Below are 19,462 nucleotides of genomic sequence, written 5' to 3' on the forward strand. Positions count from 1 at the left end.
GAGGTCACTGTGTACATACATTACATTACTTATCCTGTACTGATCCGGATTTATATCCTGTATTATACTCCAGAGCTGTACTCACTATTCTGCTGGTGTGGTCACTGTGTACATACATTACATTACTTATCCTGTACTGATCCTGAGTTATATCCTGTATTATACTCCAGAGTTGCACTCACTATTCTGCTGGTGGAGTCACTGTTAACTCATAGGATATATGGAAATGAGTTTTGTAGTCTGGACAACCCCTTTAACCTTGCTACCCACCTCTGCTGTAATAAGTCGTGCAGATGTGTGAGCAGAATATGGGTTCTCTTAGGCTTTGTTCACACGGCAGAAATCCACATGGAAATTCAGTATGTGTTTCAAGCCTATTGTGTTCATTGGGATTCTGCAGTCCCATTCACACACCAGAATGTTCGCTTAGGACATTCCGTAGCTAAAGTTCTGCCTTCCAAGTCATGTCTTATATTTTTGCTGACTTCAGCGGCTGAAGCCCATTGACATGAATGGGGCTTTTTTTTTCTCCGCTAAATGCGGATTTGGTGCACTATTCATTCACGCGGATACTCTGCATATGATTGAAAGATGCCGAATTCCTGGCCAAATTAATGCAGCTGGGGAATTTACGCATCTTTGCGGAATTTCTGCCGTCTGCACAAAGCCTTAGCATTAATGTTGTACATCCCAGGTATACATTGGACTTCCGTATAAAAAGAGATGCCAACGTATACCAAGGTGCACCACATCAGGTCCATTTAAAATTAAAGGGGTACCCCGCCCCTAGACATGTTGTCCCCTTTCACTACTGGAGACTGGCGCACAAATCGTATAAAATCTCTAAATGTTTCAATTTACGGACAACAAATAAAGATCATGACAACGGTGATAAAAACTGATAAAACAGTATAGCATTCCTGGAGCATCCCTTTAACGATAAGAAAAACGAAATGATCCAGCACTTGAAGAAACTGCAGCTTTATTGATAGATCCTCTTTAAAAACAGCATGGAACACTTCACAAAGTCTGACACACTTGACGCATTTTGAGCACAAAGTCTGACACATCTTGAGGCGTTTCGACGCCTTTTGGCTTTAAAGGAGTACTCCGCTGCTCAACGTTTAGAAAAAAACAATTCCGAATGTTGGAGCCGGCGTCGGGAGCTTGTGACGTCATAGCCCCGCCCCCTTATGACATCACACCCTGCCACCTCAATGCAAGTCCAATCGACTTGCATTGAGGGGTGGGGCTTGACGTCATAAGGGGGCGGGGCTATGAAGTCACAAGCTGCCGGCTGTAGCGTTCATAACAGTTTAAACGCCGAGCAGCGGAGTACCCCTTTAAAGCCAAGTTCATAGGGGAAAAAAAAACACAAAATGATTGGGCATTCTATGACCTGTTATGTGATATAGCGATGTTCAGCTATTGCGCTCCCCTTAGTTCATTGTGCTGTGGGCACAACACCAAAGACAGCATTGCCGTATTTAAATGTACAGACACAGCCTGTATCTAGCTGTAATCCCCGGAACGGAACAGTAAAATAACATATACCTGCAGGGTAACACACAGAGTCACTAACAAAAAAGAGGATACTACGTGGTGCCGAACCAGAGGAGGTTAGAAATTAATCCCGGCTCAACAAGTTGACACTATGACGGCTCAGAAAATATGTAGTGTGAATGGGCCCTTCGAGTCTTATTTATGTCAAACCATTTACATTTTTTTTTCTTTTATCAACAATGTTGGATTTTGTCCAATATCTTCATATGACAATACTAAAGGATAATTAATTAATAAAACCCATCCAGATAAAAGTCAATACTTGCCATAGAGCTGCCATAGATGCCATTTTGTAGACTATGTTTTGGTTAAAGGGGTCCCTCAGTAGACACTCATTAGGGTTATAGGTTGAACTTGATGGACTCTGGTCTTTTTTCAACCTTATGAACTATGTTACTATGTTACTTCGGTGGAAAACAATTTTTTTTAAATCAACTGGTGCCAAAAAGTTAAACAGATTTGTAAATTACTTCTATTCAAAAATCTAAATACTTCCAGTACGTATCAGCTGCTGTATAGTAACAAGGAAGTTGTGTTGTTCTTTTCTATGTAACAACATTTCTCTCTGCTGACACCTCTGTCCATGTCAGGAACTGTCCAGAGTAGGAACAAACCCCCATAGTAAACCTCTCCTACTCTGGACAGTCCTGACATGGGCAGAGGTGTCAGCAGAGAGCACTGTGGTCAGACTGAAAAGAAATTCAAAAAGAAAATAACTTCCTGTAGAGCATACAGCAGCTGAAAAGTACTGGAAGGATTACCGTATATACTCGAGTATAAGCCGAGGCCCCTAATTTCATCCCAAAAACCCAGAAAAAAAAGTTATTGACTCGACTATAAGCCTAGGGTGGGAAATACATCATCCCCCCATGTCATCATCCTCCCCTGTCATCATCCAGACCACAGTCATCATCACCATGTCATTTTCAATCCTGTCATCATCCCCCCGTCATCATCCCCCCGCCACTGTGGCCTTCTTCATCATTCAGACCCCCCTTTAGTTTTCTACTCACCTCCCCTCGGTGGGAAGGAAGGGTGAGCTGGTCCGGGCCATCTGTGCTGCAGGGACCGTCTGGTGGGGAGGGTTAGTCGTTCCGGGCTGTACATTTTGATCGGGAGGTCCTCTCCTCCGCTCCGGGCTGGCCCCAGCCTAGTGACATTGCCTTGATGACGACGCACAGGGGCGTCCCTGTGCGTCGTCGTCAAGGCAACGTCACTAGGCCGGGGCCGGCCCGGAGCGGAGGAGAGGACCTCCCGATCAAAATGTACAGCCCGGAACGACTAACCCTCCCCACCGGACAGTCTCTGCAGAATAGATGGCCTGGACCAGCTCACCCTTCCTTCCCACCGAGGGGAGGTGAGTAGCAAACTAAAGTGGAGTCTGGATGATGACGAAGGCCGCAGTGGTCTTCAACCTGCGGACCTCCAGATGTTTCAAAACTACAACTCCCAGCATGCCCGTACAGCCGATGGAAGAAATTGTTGGTGACACAGCAAATATGTAGCTGTCTGCTCCATACCGTCATGTAGACCTAACCTGCTAAACAACTCACAAACACCTCAAGTTGTGCATAGTACATATGAAGGAAATGGAAGGGACCAATATGTTTTCATACATGGCTCAAATCTTATGATACCAGAAACTTAGCCCAACACCCTTAGGCTCGGTTCACACTACATAATTTCCAAATAAAATTTCAAAGCTGAATTCCACTTGGAAGTTCCGGTGCAGTAGAATCCCCTTGCTGAGATTTCGTTGCACAGTGCACACTACGAAATTTTAGCGGTGGGTATTCTGCCGACAAAAGAATGAGCTTGCCCATTCTTGCAGCGGAATTTGCCCCACAGACATTGCCGTCTATGTAGAAGGCAATGTTTTGTGCGGTTCCAGCGCCGACTGATTCAGCCGTAGCTGGGCGCACACGAAATCTTATGCTGGATTTACGCTACATAATTGCTGCCCAGAATTATGCTTAGGAATTTCTGTTGTTGCAGAATCCCATTGCCGGCAGTGGGATTTCGCTGCCTGGTGCACACTGTGGAATTTTAGCGGCGGATATTCTGCCATTAAAATTTAGCCGCCAAAGGAATGGTCACGCTTATTCTCTAGACGGAATCTGTGGTGCAGATATTGGCGTCAGGGTGCACTTGAAATCTTAGGCTAGGTTCACGCGACTTAATTTATGGCCTGAATTCCGCTTAGGCATTTCAGTCGGAAATTCAGATGCAGCAGTGTGCCTCCAGCTGTTGCAGAACTCCAACTCCCAGCATGCCCGGACAGCCAAAGCTCAAACCGAGCAGATATGTGCATGGGGTGGGGTGATCAGTAATTGTAGCTGTCAGCTGGGTGTACATTAGATTTAGGCAGACGGCTATCTAACGTGTGTGGCTAGCCTTAGAGCCCGGGCACACTGGCATTTCCTTGCTGAATTCAGCCAACAGATCCACGTCGTGTTAGGCTAGATTCACAGCTGGGACCCCCCAAGCTCCCGCACGACCCTGTAACCCCCCCCCCCCCCCCGTCCTCGCCCCCGCCCCCCTGTATACGGCACGCACTCCATTCATTTCTATGGAGTTGCCGAAAAGACCCGTGAACAGGCGCTCTCATAGAATTTAATGGCGCGCGTGTGTGTGCACTGCTTTAACCCCTTAGACACCACAATCAAATTTGATTGTAGCGTCTAATATGCAAGTAAAAATGTCCCGGCAGTTCTGTGAATGTAAGTAAAAACACCAAACCTGCCAAATTCAGGACCCAGGAAAGTGTCTACTTCCCTCCCTCACAAGCATCTAGAAAAAGTGTATGTGGTAGAGCTTTTCCCACCACAGCAGAGCTGCACAAAGCTTATCATCCTGCTGCACCTTCTTGATAAATAAGATCCACGCTAGTCAAACCCACCACCCAAATAAACGTGGGAAAATAGCTCTACCGTAGACATTCTTTGATCAATCTGGGTCTATGTGATCACATATACTGTCCAGCAGGACTCTCCATCTTGCAGGAGTCTCCCAGACACGTCAGTAGAGTAGACACGCGCAGCGTCAATAATTCTTGTGCGGTCACTTCCCATTCATGTCTATGGAATACACATCTGAATAGCTGATCTGAGTGAAGGTTTTCGACTGTTTCCATGCCTCCCAAAGACGTTCACTTTTTGCACATTAAGTTTTTTCCTGGAATACCCATTTAAAAAAAAAAAAAGTTAAACAGATTTGTAAATTACTTCTATTAAAGAAATCTTAATCCTTTCAACAATTATCAGCTGCTGAAGTTGAGTTGTTGTTTTCTGTCTGGAAACAGTGCTCTCTGCTGACATCTCTGCTTGTCTCGGGAACTGCACAGAGTAGAAGAGGTTTGCTATGGGGATTTTCTTCTAAACTGGGCGGTTCCCGAGACAGGTGTCATTAGAGAGCACAGAAAAGAACAACTCAACTTCATCAGCTCATAAGTACTGAAAGTATTAAGATTTTTTAATAGAAGTAATTTACAAATCTGTTTAACATTCTGAAACCAGTTCATATATAAAAACCCCTTTAAGTAATATTTTTTTATTACTTTTAAAAGTTTACTTTTTCTATAAAACAAATGCAACTCTTAAAGGGGTACTCCGCCTCTAGATATCATATCCCCTATCCAAAGGATAGGGGATAAGATGTCAGATCGCCGGGGTCCCGCTTCTGCAACACCCCGCTATCATTACTGCGCAGAGCGAGTTCGCTCTGCACGTAATGACGGGCAATACAGGGGCCGGAGCATCGTTACGTCACGGCTCCGCCCCTCGTGACGTCACGGCCCGCCTCCGTCAATACAAGTCTATGGGAGGGGGCGTGGTGGTCGTCACGCCCCCTGCCATAGACTTGCATAAAGGGGACGGGCAGTGATGTCACGAGGGGCGGAGCCATGACGTCACGCTGCTCCGGCCCCTGTATCTCCCGTCATTACGCACAAAGCGAACTCGCTCTGTGCAGTAATGATGGCGGGGTGCCGCAGCAGCAATCCCCGGGGTCCCCAGCAGCGGGACCGCGGCGATCTGACATGTTATCCCCTATCCTTTGGATAGGGGATAAGATGCCAGGGGCGGAGTACCCCTTTAAAAGCAACATGTCATGTGTATTGCAGGAGCTTCTAAATAATTGCAGATAAAAAGAGAAAATGAAGTCCAGCAACTCAACGCAATGTGTAAAATCGGCGTCTTGAAGCCGCCATGGATGACCGGGATGGTGCGGGAAGCTCAGAGGCTACAAACCGGTAGGTTTCGCGCAAGTGCACTTCTTCCGGCCTCCTAGGAGGCCGGAAGAAGTGCACTTGCGCGAAACCTACCGGTTTGTAGCCTCTGAGCTTCCCGCACCATCCCGGTCATCCATGGCGGCTTCAAGAGTTTTTTTATCTTCCAGGTGGGTTAGTTAGGTGACTCTATTATTCTACGTTATGTGTAGCTTCTAAATAATTGTTTTTCCTTTAGGCAAACTCCAAATTTTTTATTTTTTTTTTATTTAGAAATGTTTTCTCTTTTTAAATACATACATTTACAAGAAATGACAACTGTCCACGAAGGAATGCCGTCCGGCAAGTCGAGCATATGTCCCCAGTGACACCGCTCAGGATGACACAGCACGAAGAGTTGCTTCACTTTTTTTCTCAGAGAAGAATTTTAGAGCTTTATGTTATCTACGGCCGAAGTCTTCCAGGAATCGCGCCAGTAAGTCCTAGCGACTGAACCCAGCTTCACTTGTTTTGAAAAGTATTATCAGCGATTGCCGATTGAGCAAGCACTTTTTCGGAGAACCTAGTAATATAGGTCACTTACCAGTTATACATTATACTCACACGGCCATAGACTTTATATTCTGTGCGGACGGGCGTAAAGGGCAGTTCCAATAATAATTCACTTTAATGTATACAGCAAACGTTGCTAAGAAAAATTCTGAACACAGTACCTTTAACCCTTTAATGACACCGCCCATTTTGGTCTTGAGGATGCAGCCGGTATTTATTTTTGCATTTTCGTTTTTTCCTCCTTACCTTTCAGTGATATAATTCTTACATTTTTCCCTTCCACAGAACTGTATAAGGGCTTGTTTTTTTTTTGCGTAAAAATAAAAAACATTTTTGTTCACTATTTTTCTTAACTCCCCATAGGGGACTATTACATGCAGTCGTTCAATAGCCTAGCAGTGATCAGTTAGGCTAGGTTCACACTACGGAATCTCTTGGCAGAATTTCTGCCGGAGATTTAGCCGGCGGCACTAAGACCGCACGGACTGCATTGCAGTCCCCATAGACGGCACTGCATTTCTGGTTGGATCTTTTGGGAGATCTGCTCAGAAATGCATTGACATCTTTGGGAACAGCAATGCAGTCCACGCGGTCCTTGTGCCGCCGGCTTGATCTCCAGCAGAAATTCTGCCCAGAAATTCCACAATGTGAACCCAGCCTTAGAGCTTTGCTTGTTCAGGTTGCCATTTTAAGTCATTGGACCCCCACGCAATCGCGCTGCAGGGTTCCAGTGAGAGCTCCAAACCTCTAATACCTGTCATTTTCAACTTTAGATACTGTGATCAGCATGGACCCTGGCATCTAAAGGGTCAATGGCGGACATCAGTGTGATAGCCGATGTCTGTCACTGACTGGGAAGCTTCGGCAGCTGATAGCAGGTGACACTTACTATCTATAAGGTGAGCGCAGCTCCTGTGGTCACTTTATAGACGATTAACACTGCAGGTCGTAAATATACATTGTATCACGTTAACATGCTCCAGCCTATGAGGTAAATACACATCGTAGGATGGGAAGAGGTTAAAGGCTATGGACACCTACTAAATGCTTTTTTTTTTCTTTTTTCTCTCTTGTTTTTGGTGCAAAAAAAGATTTTCTGTATAGATCTTTATTAAAAATTTTGCATGCTTGTGCAGCCTCTACAATGTGCTGTATGGGCTCCATTTTCTCTATGTACATGGCATATATGAATCTCTCTAGCAGGCCGCCTAGTTATCTCTGTTACTCTCTTTCCAGCCTTCCCTCCTTGGTTCTTTCTCCCCTATGCAGGGAGTTGTAGTTTTGCAACAGCTGGAGGCACATTGTTTGGGAAACACTGCTCTAAGCTGTTCTTTTAAAGGGGTACTCCGGTGGATAACAATTTTTTTAAATTCAACTGGTGCCAGAAAGTTATACAGATCTGTACATTGCTTCTATTTTAAAATCTTCCAGTACTTATCAGCTGCTGTATGCTCCAGAGGAAGTTCTTTTCTTTTTGAATTTCTTTCCAGTCTGATCACAGTGCTCTTTGCTGACACCTCTGTCCGTGTCAGGAACTGTCCAGAGCAGGAGAGGATTGCTATGGGCATTTGCTCCTGTTCTGGACAATTCCTGACATGGACAGAGGTGTCAGCAGAGAGCACTGTGGTCAGACAGAAAAGAAATTCAAAAAGAAAAGAACTTCTTCTGGAGCATACAGCAGATATGATAAGTACTGAAAAGAATAATATTTTTAAATAGAAGTAAATTACAAATCTGTATAACTGTCTGGCACCAGTTGATTTAAAAATAATAAAATATGTTTTCCACCGGAGTACCCCTTTAAGTCTCCCCCCTGCTGTTATCTCTAAGGCTACGTTCACACCGTATACAGGCATAATTTTGCTGTGGTAGTTGTGTTTTTTTATTTTTTTTTGCAGAGAATGTAAGTAAAATACGCTTGTATTTTTTACGCACTGTGAGCATACACTGAGAGAGCAGAAGTGCGTCTGTGATTAGCAGCTCAATGGTAGAAAATTTCTAATTAAGACTATTAAGAAAGTTTCTTCATTTTGCAAATGATCAACAAATAAACAATAAAAAAAAAATTCTGCACAAAAGTGTCCATACCGATCAGTGAGCAGCATGAAACAGAGTCAGGAAAGAGTGGTCCTGATCGAGCATATAGATATTTTTGTAAACCATCCGTCTGTCAGGTCATAAAGGTGAATTTGGTGGGGTCCAAACTCTGGAATGAACACCATTGCTAAGAATGAGAAGAATGGGGCCTGTCCTTAGTCAGAGTATAAGATGTGCACATAAAATAAAAGAAGCATCAGAAAGAGCAGTGTCCGTGTTCAATGATATTAATGCCCATTTTTTGTCTCCTAGTGGGCGTTTCTCAGGAGTCAGCAGATCAAGATTCGGAGGACGACGATGAAGACATTGCAGTAACGCAGAGCATTGCTAACTTCACCTGCCCGATAACACAGGTACACTGCTTAACTGAATGCTGCATGCCTATCTATGCCTGGGACCCCTGAAGGGAATCTGTCAGCACTCAGACGTGTTCCAAGCTGCTGACGGTGATCTGTTGCTGCTTGTACAATAAAGTGAATAAAACATTTGTCGTAGCTGTCCATGTTGTCAAAACAGATAAAATTGCACTTCATATCAGTGCACTTCAATGAAGAGTCAAAAAGGTGTTCACCATCCTTGGCACGCCCCACTGCTCCTTCAACCCTTCCTCTCCCTCCTTTATTAAAGGATTACTGTGGTGCCATACAACTTATCCCCTATCCAATGGATAGGGAATAAGTGTCTGATCGCGGTAAGTCTGACTGCCGGCATGAAGCAGAGAGCCACACGCCCCCTTAATGTATCTCTATGGGAGAGCTGGAGATACCTGAACGCTGTATCTCAGGCTCTACCATAGAGATACATTGTGGGTGTGTGTGCTCTCATGATCTTGTTAAATTTTATAATCCTCCCAGTTCACTGCCCCATCATGATAAACCATCCCCTGCCTTTATTTTTATTATTCTTTAGTTTTCTACCTTGATATTGCTCTATATTTTCTACTCAATCTCAGTCAGATTCACAGGCTGGGAAGGGGCGTTCCCCAGCAGACGTGACATCATCTGAAGCCATACAGGGGAGAACTTCAGCCCCTCATTCAAGGCTCACACCTTCCCCCCCATGTTGCAAACACAGGCACAGGTGGAGCCATATATATTAATCTTGGAGGAAGAGGGAGCAGTGAGGCATGCCTGGCTGCGGTACTGATGTGGATGGCATACACCTTTTTGGCTGTTCATATATAATAAAAAGTAAACTTTTCTTCTGTTTTGACAACACGGATGGCTACCACAAAGAAGTTTTTCACTTTATTGCACAGTCAACTACATAACACTTCCAGTTACAGTACAGAAAACCCCATTTACAGCCCCGTGATCTCCTGTGCGGGACCCCAGCGCTCCAGGGGAGAGCCGGGGCCCCCTAGTGATCTCCTGTACCGGACCCTGGCTCTCCCTTGGAGCGACGCGTCATGTCCCCTGCCCGAAGAGAGGGCCACCATGCCCCCTCCATATACAGTGGGGCAAAAAAGTATTTAGTCAGCCACCAATTGTGCAAGTTCTCCCACTTAAAAACATGAGAGCGGCCTGTAATTTTCATCATAGGTATACCTCAACTATGAGAGCCATAATCATATTGTCTGATTTTAAAAGAATTTATTTGCAAATTATGGTGGAAAATAAGTATTTGGTCACCTACAAACAAGCTAGATTTCTGCCTCTCACAGACCTGTAACTTCTTCTTTAAGAGTCTCCTCTGTCTTCCACGCGTTACCTGTATTAATGGCTCCTGTTTGAACTTGTTATCAGTATAAAAGACACCTGTCCACAACCTCAAACAGTCACACTTCAAACTCTACTATGACCAAGACTAATGAGTTGTCGAAGGACACCAAAAACAAAATTGTAGACCTGCACCAGGCTGTGAAGACTGAATCTGAACCACACGGGGGGACCTAGTGAATGACCTGCAGAGAGCTGGGACCAAAGTAACAAAGGCTACCATCAGTAACGCACTACGCCGCCAGGGAGTCAAATCATGCAGTGACAGACGTGTCCCCTACTTAAGCCAGTACATGTCCAGGCCAGTCTGACGTTTGCTAGAGAGCATTTGGATGATCCAGAAGAGGATTGGGAGAATGTCATATGGTCAGATAAAACCAAACTAGAGCTTTTTGGTAAAAACTCAACTCGTCGTGTTTGGAGGAGAAAGAATGCTGAGTTGCATCCAAAGAACACCATACCTACTGTGAAGCATGGGAGTGGAAACATCATGCTTTGGGTCTGTTTTTCTGCTAAGGGACCAGGACAACTGATCCGTGTAAAGGAAAGACTGAAATGGGCCATGTATCGTGAGATTTTGAGTGAAAACCTCCTTCCATCAGCAAGGGCATTGAAGATGAAACGTGGCTGGGTTTTTCAGTATGACAATGATCCCAAACACACCGCCCGGGCAACGAAGGAGTGGCTTCATAAGAAGCATTTCAAGGTCCTGGAGTGGCCTAGCCAGTCTCCAGATCTCAACCCCATAGAAAACCTTTGGAGGGAGTTGAAAGTCTGTGTTGCCCAGCGACAGCCTAAAACATCACTGCTCTAGAGGAGATCTGCATGGAGGAATGGGCCAAAATACCAGCAACAGTGTGTGAAAATCTTGTGAAGACTTACAGAAAACGTTTGACCTCTGTCATTACCAACAAAGGGGATATAACAAATATATTGAGATGAACTTTAGTTATTGACCAAATACTTATTTTCCACCATAATTTGCAAATAAATTCTTTAAAAATCAGACAATGTGATTTTATGGATTTTTTTTCTCATTATGTCTCTCATAGTTGAGGTATATCTATGATGAAAATTACAGGCCTCTCTAATCTTTTTTAAGTGGGAGAACTTGTACAATTGGTGGCTGACTAAATACTTTTTTGCCCCACTGTATTTCTATCTCCATTCGGCTATCCTCTGGATAGGGATACATTTGCACAAACCATTGTTACATTTCGTTTTCACATTGTCTATCCACGCTCCTTTTCCCTTCTGCTTTTAATGTAACTCAAATGGATCTTGGCCTTCACCATGCTGCACTGCAGTTATTGCGATCCACCCGCACATGGTTACATAATCGCACACTGTAACACATGCTGCATTCCAGGCGTGGATTGCACAACTTGTTTAGGTTCATTGACCTTCAGAGCAGCGATCGCAGTGCACTGTTTTTTGGTGCTCTTCAAGTTTTCATTAAAGTTTTATGGAGATCAAACTTCATCCACAGCAAATTCCAGAGCGGTGTTATGAGCGGGACATCAGGCTCCGTCTTCATGGTATCTCTTTTTAGAAACCATATTAGCATAGTTATCTAATGTAAAAAAAGAGACACCTGTCAGTCAGCGCACAGCATGAAAGATCGGCTCAACAGTGATTTATGGTGATCAAGAATAAGAGCTGCGCATGGACTGGAATTGGATTCTCACCCCTGTGAAATTGCCAAATTGACCATTGAGTTGCTTGAAATATTGGTATAATTAATGCTATTTGCAATCACTTTGTCTGTAAAAACTGAGAAGGGGGTCACTGCCGTACAGATGAGGCTGGAACAGTGTCAGAGTAATGTAAGTCAGATGTTATTCCCAGAATAGGCATTTATGAGACACATATAAGACTTCCTGCATATGCACAGTACACACTGCACAAAGACACACAAAATGAGTACACAATGTATTGGGAAAATCTTCAGAGCCTTTTACTTTTTTCACATTTTGTTCACATGATATTTACCTCTGGCTCCTCCCATTTCTTTACCTCTGGCTCCTCCCATTTCTCATGATCATCTCTGAGATGTTTCTGTACCTTGATTGGAGTTACTTGGGGTAAATTCAGCTGATTAGACAAGATTTGGGAAAGACACAGCCCAACTCACAGATGACAATACATATCAGAGAAAAAGCAAAGCCATGAGAGGGAAAGAACTGCCTGTATAGCTCAGAGATAGGATTGTGTGGGGGCACAGATCTGAGGAAAGGGACAAAGACATTTCTGCTGCACTGAAAGTCCCCAAGAGACCAACAACCCAATGGTCACTCTGGCGGAGCTCCAAAAATCATGTGTGCAAATGGAAGAAATTTCCATCTGGCCAAAAAGAAGCCTCCTCAGTAATAGACACATGAACGCTGCCTGGAGATTGCAAAAAAAAAATCTCCTAAGGACTCTCAGACTGTGAGAAATAAGATTGGCTGCTCTGATGAAACCTAGGTTGTTTTTGAGTGCAGAATGATGGGAAACTTGATTTTTATTTTTATTTTAGGACAAGGCTCAACATAACAAAATGTGAAAAAGTGAAAGGGGCTTTTTTTGGGGGGGTTTCTTGAACAAACCGTTCTATGGAATTATTCTAGAAATGGTTATATGCAAAAACCACATTGCAGCATTGTATTCCAGTGGGAATGGACAATGGAGATGCAGTAAAGGCAGATGACACGGCTGTGTGACGGCCGTCATGGGAGCCGGGGAGAACAGCGGGGAAAAAATACTGCTTGTGTCGTCTTTTTCTGCCGCTATTCCCGTCAAAAAACAACAGCGCCCGACGGACCCCATAACATTAAAAGGGAGGAAACCAGCACTCTAGTCCATACTTGGTGAATAGTATAAAAACTGCAAGCTTTATTTAATCCATGATAAATATTCATACAAAAAAGGAAAAGAGAGGTTAAAAATGTGCAAAAACACCGACGCGTTTTGGGGAAAACCCTTCTTTGAGGCATGACAGGTAAAGATATGAAGCCTGCATAAAAAGACACTATTCTAATAAGCAAACTCCCCTTTCCCACATTTCCAAAGGTCACCTGACTTCCTGTGTTCTAGATTTTAACCCTATTTTGCATGTTAGGCAAAACAGAAATGAAATAAAGCAAAAGACGTCACGAGCTTCCGGCGCCAGCTCCAGCGTTCGGAACAGTTTGTTCCAAATGCTGAGCAGCGGAGTACCCCTTTATCCTCTCTTTTCCCTTTATAGTATGAATTTTTATCATGGATTAAATAAAGCTTGACGCATTTATACTATTCACCAAGTATGGACTAGAGTGCTGGTTTCCTTCCTTGGCCAAAGGGATTCCTCTCATCATTCTCATCGTGCTTCCAGCAGCTACGCCCTTGCACCTGGCCAATTTGGACAATTGGAGCTACAATGTGGAGGGGTGGGCGAAACTTTTCTTTTGTTACTATCCAATTAAAAAACAAAGCTGATATCTTCCAGAAACTGCACCTTTTTTTGTCCTTAGTTCCATTAAACATAATTATGCCAAGTTGTAATACCAAACTCAACCTGAGTATAGGGGGGCGCTGTTTTTGGAAAAAAGTAACTATAGTATTCTAATCCTGGATAACATGCAAGAGCTGTCCCACAGCGCTTACTTCAAATTAATGGGTTTTTTTCATCTTAGGACCCTTCACATATATCTGTTGTCTGGCAGCGTTTCCCTCCAGCGTGAACCGAAGGAATACTGATGCAAGAACTGATCCCATTCATTTGAATGGGACAGTTCACAATCATCTGGCATCTCAATTTGGACGCCGGATGGTTGGACACGCTGGACCATCACCTACAGGGGAACGCATCTTGCTGTGTTCCCCCCTGTCCGGCATTGAGCAATAATAGATGCCAGGTGCTAAACAACTGATGACAACTGATGCACGTTGTCATCAGTTGTAGCATCCGTTGGGTTGAGTTTGAGGCTGGGTTCATGACGGACACACGTCAACCCAGTCTTTGAAAGCAAAGAAATGCCACTACATTCTGATTTAAACATAAGGGGAGAGGAAAAACGAAAGAGGGAAGTTGCGCCCCTAGTGAAGAACGTTTAAAAGTTTGAGTCTACACGTATTCAAGGTTAAACTCACCAGAAGGCTTTGCGCTCAGGGCACAACACCTAAAAAGCGTGGTATGGTACCAATTCCCAGGTCCGCAGCCTCAGTCCTCTGGTAGCAGGCACGCTGTCCCAGAGTAACGTAATTGCAGCTTTTTGTAGAAAATGAGGACGAATTTTGGCGCTGGAACTCTGGATATTAAGAAGATCAGGAACACATCTGCATTCCTTTGAAAGACTTTATTTGTGAACACATAAGCTACGCGTTTCTGGTCCGAAGCAGACCCTTCGTCAGGCAAAATATCTGACGAAGGGTCCGTTTCGGACCAGAAACGCGTAGCCTATGTATTCACAAATAAAGCCTTTCAAAGGAATGCAGATGTGTTCCTGATCTTAAATCCAGAGTTCCAGCGCCGAAATTTGTCCTCATTTTCTACAAAAACCTGCTATTACTTTGTAATTGATAGGGGTCTTACTACTGGGACCCCGAATGAACTCATAATAAAGGGGTGCAGGTATGGTTTACTGCTCTGGCCCCTCTTTGTCTGGAGAATGGGGAATACAGCCACCTGCTGTTCATATCGGCCCCTTCCCATGACATTCTAGCATCATGGATGACCATGTATTGTTCCACCAAGAGATGATTGTAATCGACCTAAACAAATGGACTTGTTCCGGGCTCGTCTTGTTTATTGTAAATATCCTTCTTATATCCTGCAGCAGTGGTTCCCAACCAGGATGCCTACAGCTGTTGCAAAACTACGACTCCCAGCATGCTAGGAGTTGTAGTTTTGCAACAGCAGGAGGCACCCTGGTTGGGAAACACTTCCCTACAGGGTGAGCGCTGCCATTGCTCTTGCTTTTATTGTATTAAAACGACCGTGGAATCTAATCTATTGCATTAAAGGGGTACTCCACTGGAAAACATTTTTTATTTTTTTTTAAATCAACCGGTACCAGAAAGTCAAACAGATTTGTAAATTACTTCTATTAAAAAGTCTTAATCCTTCCAGTACTTAACGGCTGTTGTATGTTCCAGAGGAAGTTCTTTTCTTTTTGAATTTCTTTTCTGTCTGACCACAGTGCTCTCTGCTGACACCTCTGTCCATTTTAGGAACTGTCCAAAGTAGGAGCAAATCCCCATAGCAAACCTATCCTGCTCCGGACAGTTCCTTAAAATGGACAGAGGGGTCAGCAGAGAGCACTGTGGTCAGACTGAAAGGAAATTCAAAAAGAAAAGAACTTCCTGTGGAGCATACAGCAGCTGATAAGTACTAGAAGGATTAAGATTTTTAAATAGAAGTAATTTACAAATTTGTTTAACTTTCTGGCACCAGTTGATTTAAATAAAAAATAAAATGTTTTCCTGGGGAGTACCCCTTTAAACAGCAATACCGTCACCATCGCAGCCCCGTACATTACCCACACGGTCACTAGTTCTGTCTGCTCTGATTGATAAAAAAAAAGTCCTAGTATTAACCTGTAGCTCAATCGCAGATGGAGATGGTGAACCCGGTGAAAAACAAAGTGTGCGGTCACACGTACGAGAAAGAAGCCATCGAAAGGACGATTCAGAGCCGGCACCAGAAGGATAAGAATGCCAGGTGGGTTCCCAAATTTTGTTTTTGTTCTTGATATTATATGGAAGTAAAAGCTGATGGACCCCCTGCTTCCCTATAACTAAAGCTTTAGAGTGTTTCCCTATTAAGTGGTTTAGTATGATTGTAATATTGCTGTTTGTTCCCCAGAAATGACCGGCTATATTTCTATTTGGGCTGGTGTAATTAAAGGGGGACCCCCCCTTCACAAACACCATAGAAGGAATCCCCTGCTTAAAATACCACTCCCTTTTTTTTTTTTCACCCAAGACCTTAAATGTGCACTGTCAGATACAAAAACTTTTGATATGCTGTAAAGCATGTATAACCAATAGGTTTTGCAATTGCTTTCATTAGAACATTTTCAGTATTTCATACTGAAAAAGCCAGTCAAACATCTGCCCCCCCTGCCTGCTTGGACACATACTAGTCCTGCTGTGTCCATGAGTCATCACCTATGTCATGGACACACTTCCTTGATTGACAGCTGTGAGTGCAGAAAAAATCCTCCCACTGTCAGCTTGTGTCCCGCTACTGTCAGTGAGGACAAGCTGGGAGTTGTAGTTTTGCTAATCCTAGGGGAGATGTGAGCAGACAGCATACTGAGGGAGGGGGCGGAGACCTGCACAGTGAGGCCACGCCCCCTCCCTTTGAGAGGAATTCAGACTAGTGAGCTAAACTAAAAGTGTAATAAATAAATATAGGTGGTAGACACATAAAAATTAGATGTACATGGTCAGGGTTAGGTACTGAGAGATATATAAAAAAAAATGTTTTTTTTGTTGGATCTGGGGGTACACTTTAACTTACAATGGCTCTCAGTCTGGTGGACATGGCCCTTAAAGGGGTATTCCAGTTTGTTTGTTTTTTTTGCTGTTTATTTGACTATGCTACAGGGGCTGTAAAGTTAGAGTAGTTCATAATATAGTGTCTGTACCTGTGTTTGATGGCTGGTCTTGCTATTCTTAAGTGATCTTTGCCCCGATGTTTATTTTTTACAGCATACAAAATGAGCGTTGTCTCAGCTTTTTCCAGGTTGCAAGACATTACATCACAAGTCAGGTGTTCAGATGGAGCTTGTCTGCTTCAGTACGTGAAGCGACCGCTAGGTAGTAGGGAGATCATTCTGCAGGGAATTGTTGTTTTGCAACAGCTGAAGGTACACTGGTTAGAAAACACTGGTCTATTGTTTACAGCTTAGCATGGAAGGCATCTCAGGTGTGCTTCAATAGGTGGGGTGGCTGATGTGTTGGAGGGAGAAAATAGACCTTACATAGAAATCCTGGGACTTGTAGCTTAAGGGAGGGAACTCCAACAGGAAATAGCCATTTAACAAAAAGAAATCAGCAGCATTATGATGGACTCACAACACAGCCATTTAGCCCCATAACGAGCATGGATCCTTTCTAAGCATGTCCATTACTGTCTGGCAGGTAAGTACTAAAATCACCATGAAGGAGATTTATCAAGGGGGTAATAATTAGGGGTTAGAGCTAGCTGTTAGAGATGAGCGAATTTACAGTAAATTTGATTCGTCACGAACTTCTCGGCTCGGCAGTTGATGACTTATTCTGCGTAAATTAGTTCAGCTTTCAGGTGTTCCGGTGGGCTGGAAAAGGTGGATACATTCCTAGGAAAGAGTCTCCTGGGTGCAGGGGAGCGGAGGTGCACAAAAAGTGTGTTTTGTTGTTTTTTTTTATACTTAATTATTTATACCAAAAATGTGTGAGGTTCCCCTGATTTTCATTCTCAATCAAATACCAACCAAGCAGCAACAGCCTGACGTTACCAGGGTGGGCAAGGACCATTGTTTCTGGCCCTCCCCAGCCTAAATAACGCCAGCCTATTACCGCCTAGGCCCAGGAGCGCCATTTTTGACGCTCCAGGCCTTTTGGTACCAGCTCTTCCCGACACCCATGTGGCGGTGGGTACCGGGGTAATAATTGGGGGTTAGCACTAGCTGTATTTGAGGATAACGATAAGCCCCAGGTTAGTAATGGACTCAATCTATAACAGTATTTCCCAACCAGGGTGCCTCCAGGTGTTGCAAAACTACAACTCCCAGCATGCCTGGACAGCCAAAGGCAATTTTTTTTCATGTTTTGAAGTCATTTATTGGTTTTTGCTTATGTATGCTAAAAAACGTTATTCTTAAAGGGTTACTCTGCTCCCCAGCGTCTGGAACATTGAGTTCCGAACGCTGGGTGCGGGCTTCCGTGTTCATGCCCGCCCCCTCAATGCAAGTCTATGGGAGGGGGCGTGACCGCCGTCGCGCTCCCTTCCCATAGACTTTCATTGAGGGGGCGGGACGTCACAAGGGGGCAGGCATGAACACGGAAGCCCTCACCCAGCATTGGGAACTCAGTGTTCCAGACGCTGGGGAGCGGAGTAACCCTTTAAGTGATTTATTGTTTTTTACTTATGTGAGCCAAATTTAACAACCCCCTGTGATAGTATGATAAATATCTCACACATAAGGAAAACCAAAGCAAGAAAAATGCCTACAGGAATCTATTACCAAAGCAACGATGATAAATGTCCTTCCTTATGGTGGATAACCACTTTAATGGTAGGGTTAATTAGAAGGGTTCCCTAATTATAGGCTGATACCTCCATAATTCAGCTGTAATCTGTGGAGGAACCTGGCAACAAGTGGTCCATTTTTCTTCAGCACCACCGCAGAATCTACAAAGCATTACAGTTTTATGTTGAAAACAATAGTACAATGCATGGATGCAGTGGGTACTCCAGAGAGAAAGAGGCGCTCTTTGTAGGTGTTCTCACCAATTTGATGTGGAATATGACTGGCCACCTACAAAATTCAAATTTCCCTAATCGTAAATTTGAGTGGGTTTTTCTTAACAGGACATCACATTAACACAGACCTTACATTCACAGTTATAATGTTTCATACATTTTACACATCCATTTTGGTTTCTTTTTCTGCACACAATGTAAGTAATTTTTTAATGTCTCCTGTCTGTATTTTCTATATAGGTGTCCCAAAATCGGCTGCGATGTCTTCGACATGAACGTATCAGATCTTGTTCCAGACTTGGCACTCAGAAGAGCCATTGACATCCATAAGAAACAAAGTCAATCCAAGCAATGACTCTAGAATGCAGGTTGGGGAACCACGTGGTGAGAGAAAGCAAAGCTGAGGGGGTGTGGAACCCAAAATATACAGGGTCAACTCTAATTTTTGTTTTCAATCTAAAAAATATATTTTTGTTAATAAAGTTGCTTGATGTTTTTCTGCTTTTTACTGTTTATTTTTTCCCTATCTCTAACCATCTTACAGTAGCAGAGTCTCCTCTGAATCATGTTCAACAAGTTAATACTTACATAAACTTATTATACTTATTACCTTATTATAGCATAATTACTAATCCCGTGTAATACATGCAGCCTACATCATACCATGTAATACACACAGCATACATCATACCATGTAATACACACAGCATACATCATACCATGTAATACACACAGCATACATCATACCATGTAATACACACAGCATACATCATACCGTGTAATACATACAGCATACATCATAGCGTGTAATACATACAGCATACATCATACCGTGTAATACATACAGCCTACATCATACCGTGTAATAGATGCAGC

At 43.6% G+C, this 19,462-nt stretch overlaps 1 protein-coding gene across 2 annotated transcripts in view; it reads left to right on the forward strand.

Moving 5' to 3' along the window:
- Positions 1-19,083, forward strand: part of NSMCE2 (NSE2 (MMS21) homolog, SMC5-SMC6 complex SUMO ligase) — a 335,532-nt gene extending 316,449 nt beyond the window's left edge. Inside the window, exons 5-7 of one of the 2 annotated variants that reach the window (XM_056522742.1) lie at positions 8,690-8,790; positions 15,729-15,835; positions 18,827-19,083. In XM_056522742.1, the coding sequence (XP_056378717.1) occupies positions 8,690-8,790; positions 15,729-15,835; positions 18,827-18,941 (323 nt within the window). In that variant the 3' untranslated portion in view covers positions 18,942-19,083. The remainder of the gene's footprint in view (positions 1-8,689; positions 8,791-15,728; positions 15,836-18,826) is intronic. The other variant, XM_056522743.1, reaches the window with a different exon arrangement.
- Positions 19,084-19,462: the final 379 nt, after the last annotated feature.

The sequence above is a fragment of the Hyla sarda genome, chromosome 5 (genome assembly GCF_029499605.1).
Source record: "Hyla sarda isolate aHylSar1 chromosome 5, aHylSar1.hap1, whole genome shotgun sequence".
In the NCBI taxonomy this organism is placed as follows: domain Eukaryota; kingdom Metazoa; phylum Chordata; class Amphibia; order Anura; family Hylidae; genus Hyla; species Hyla sarda.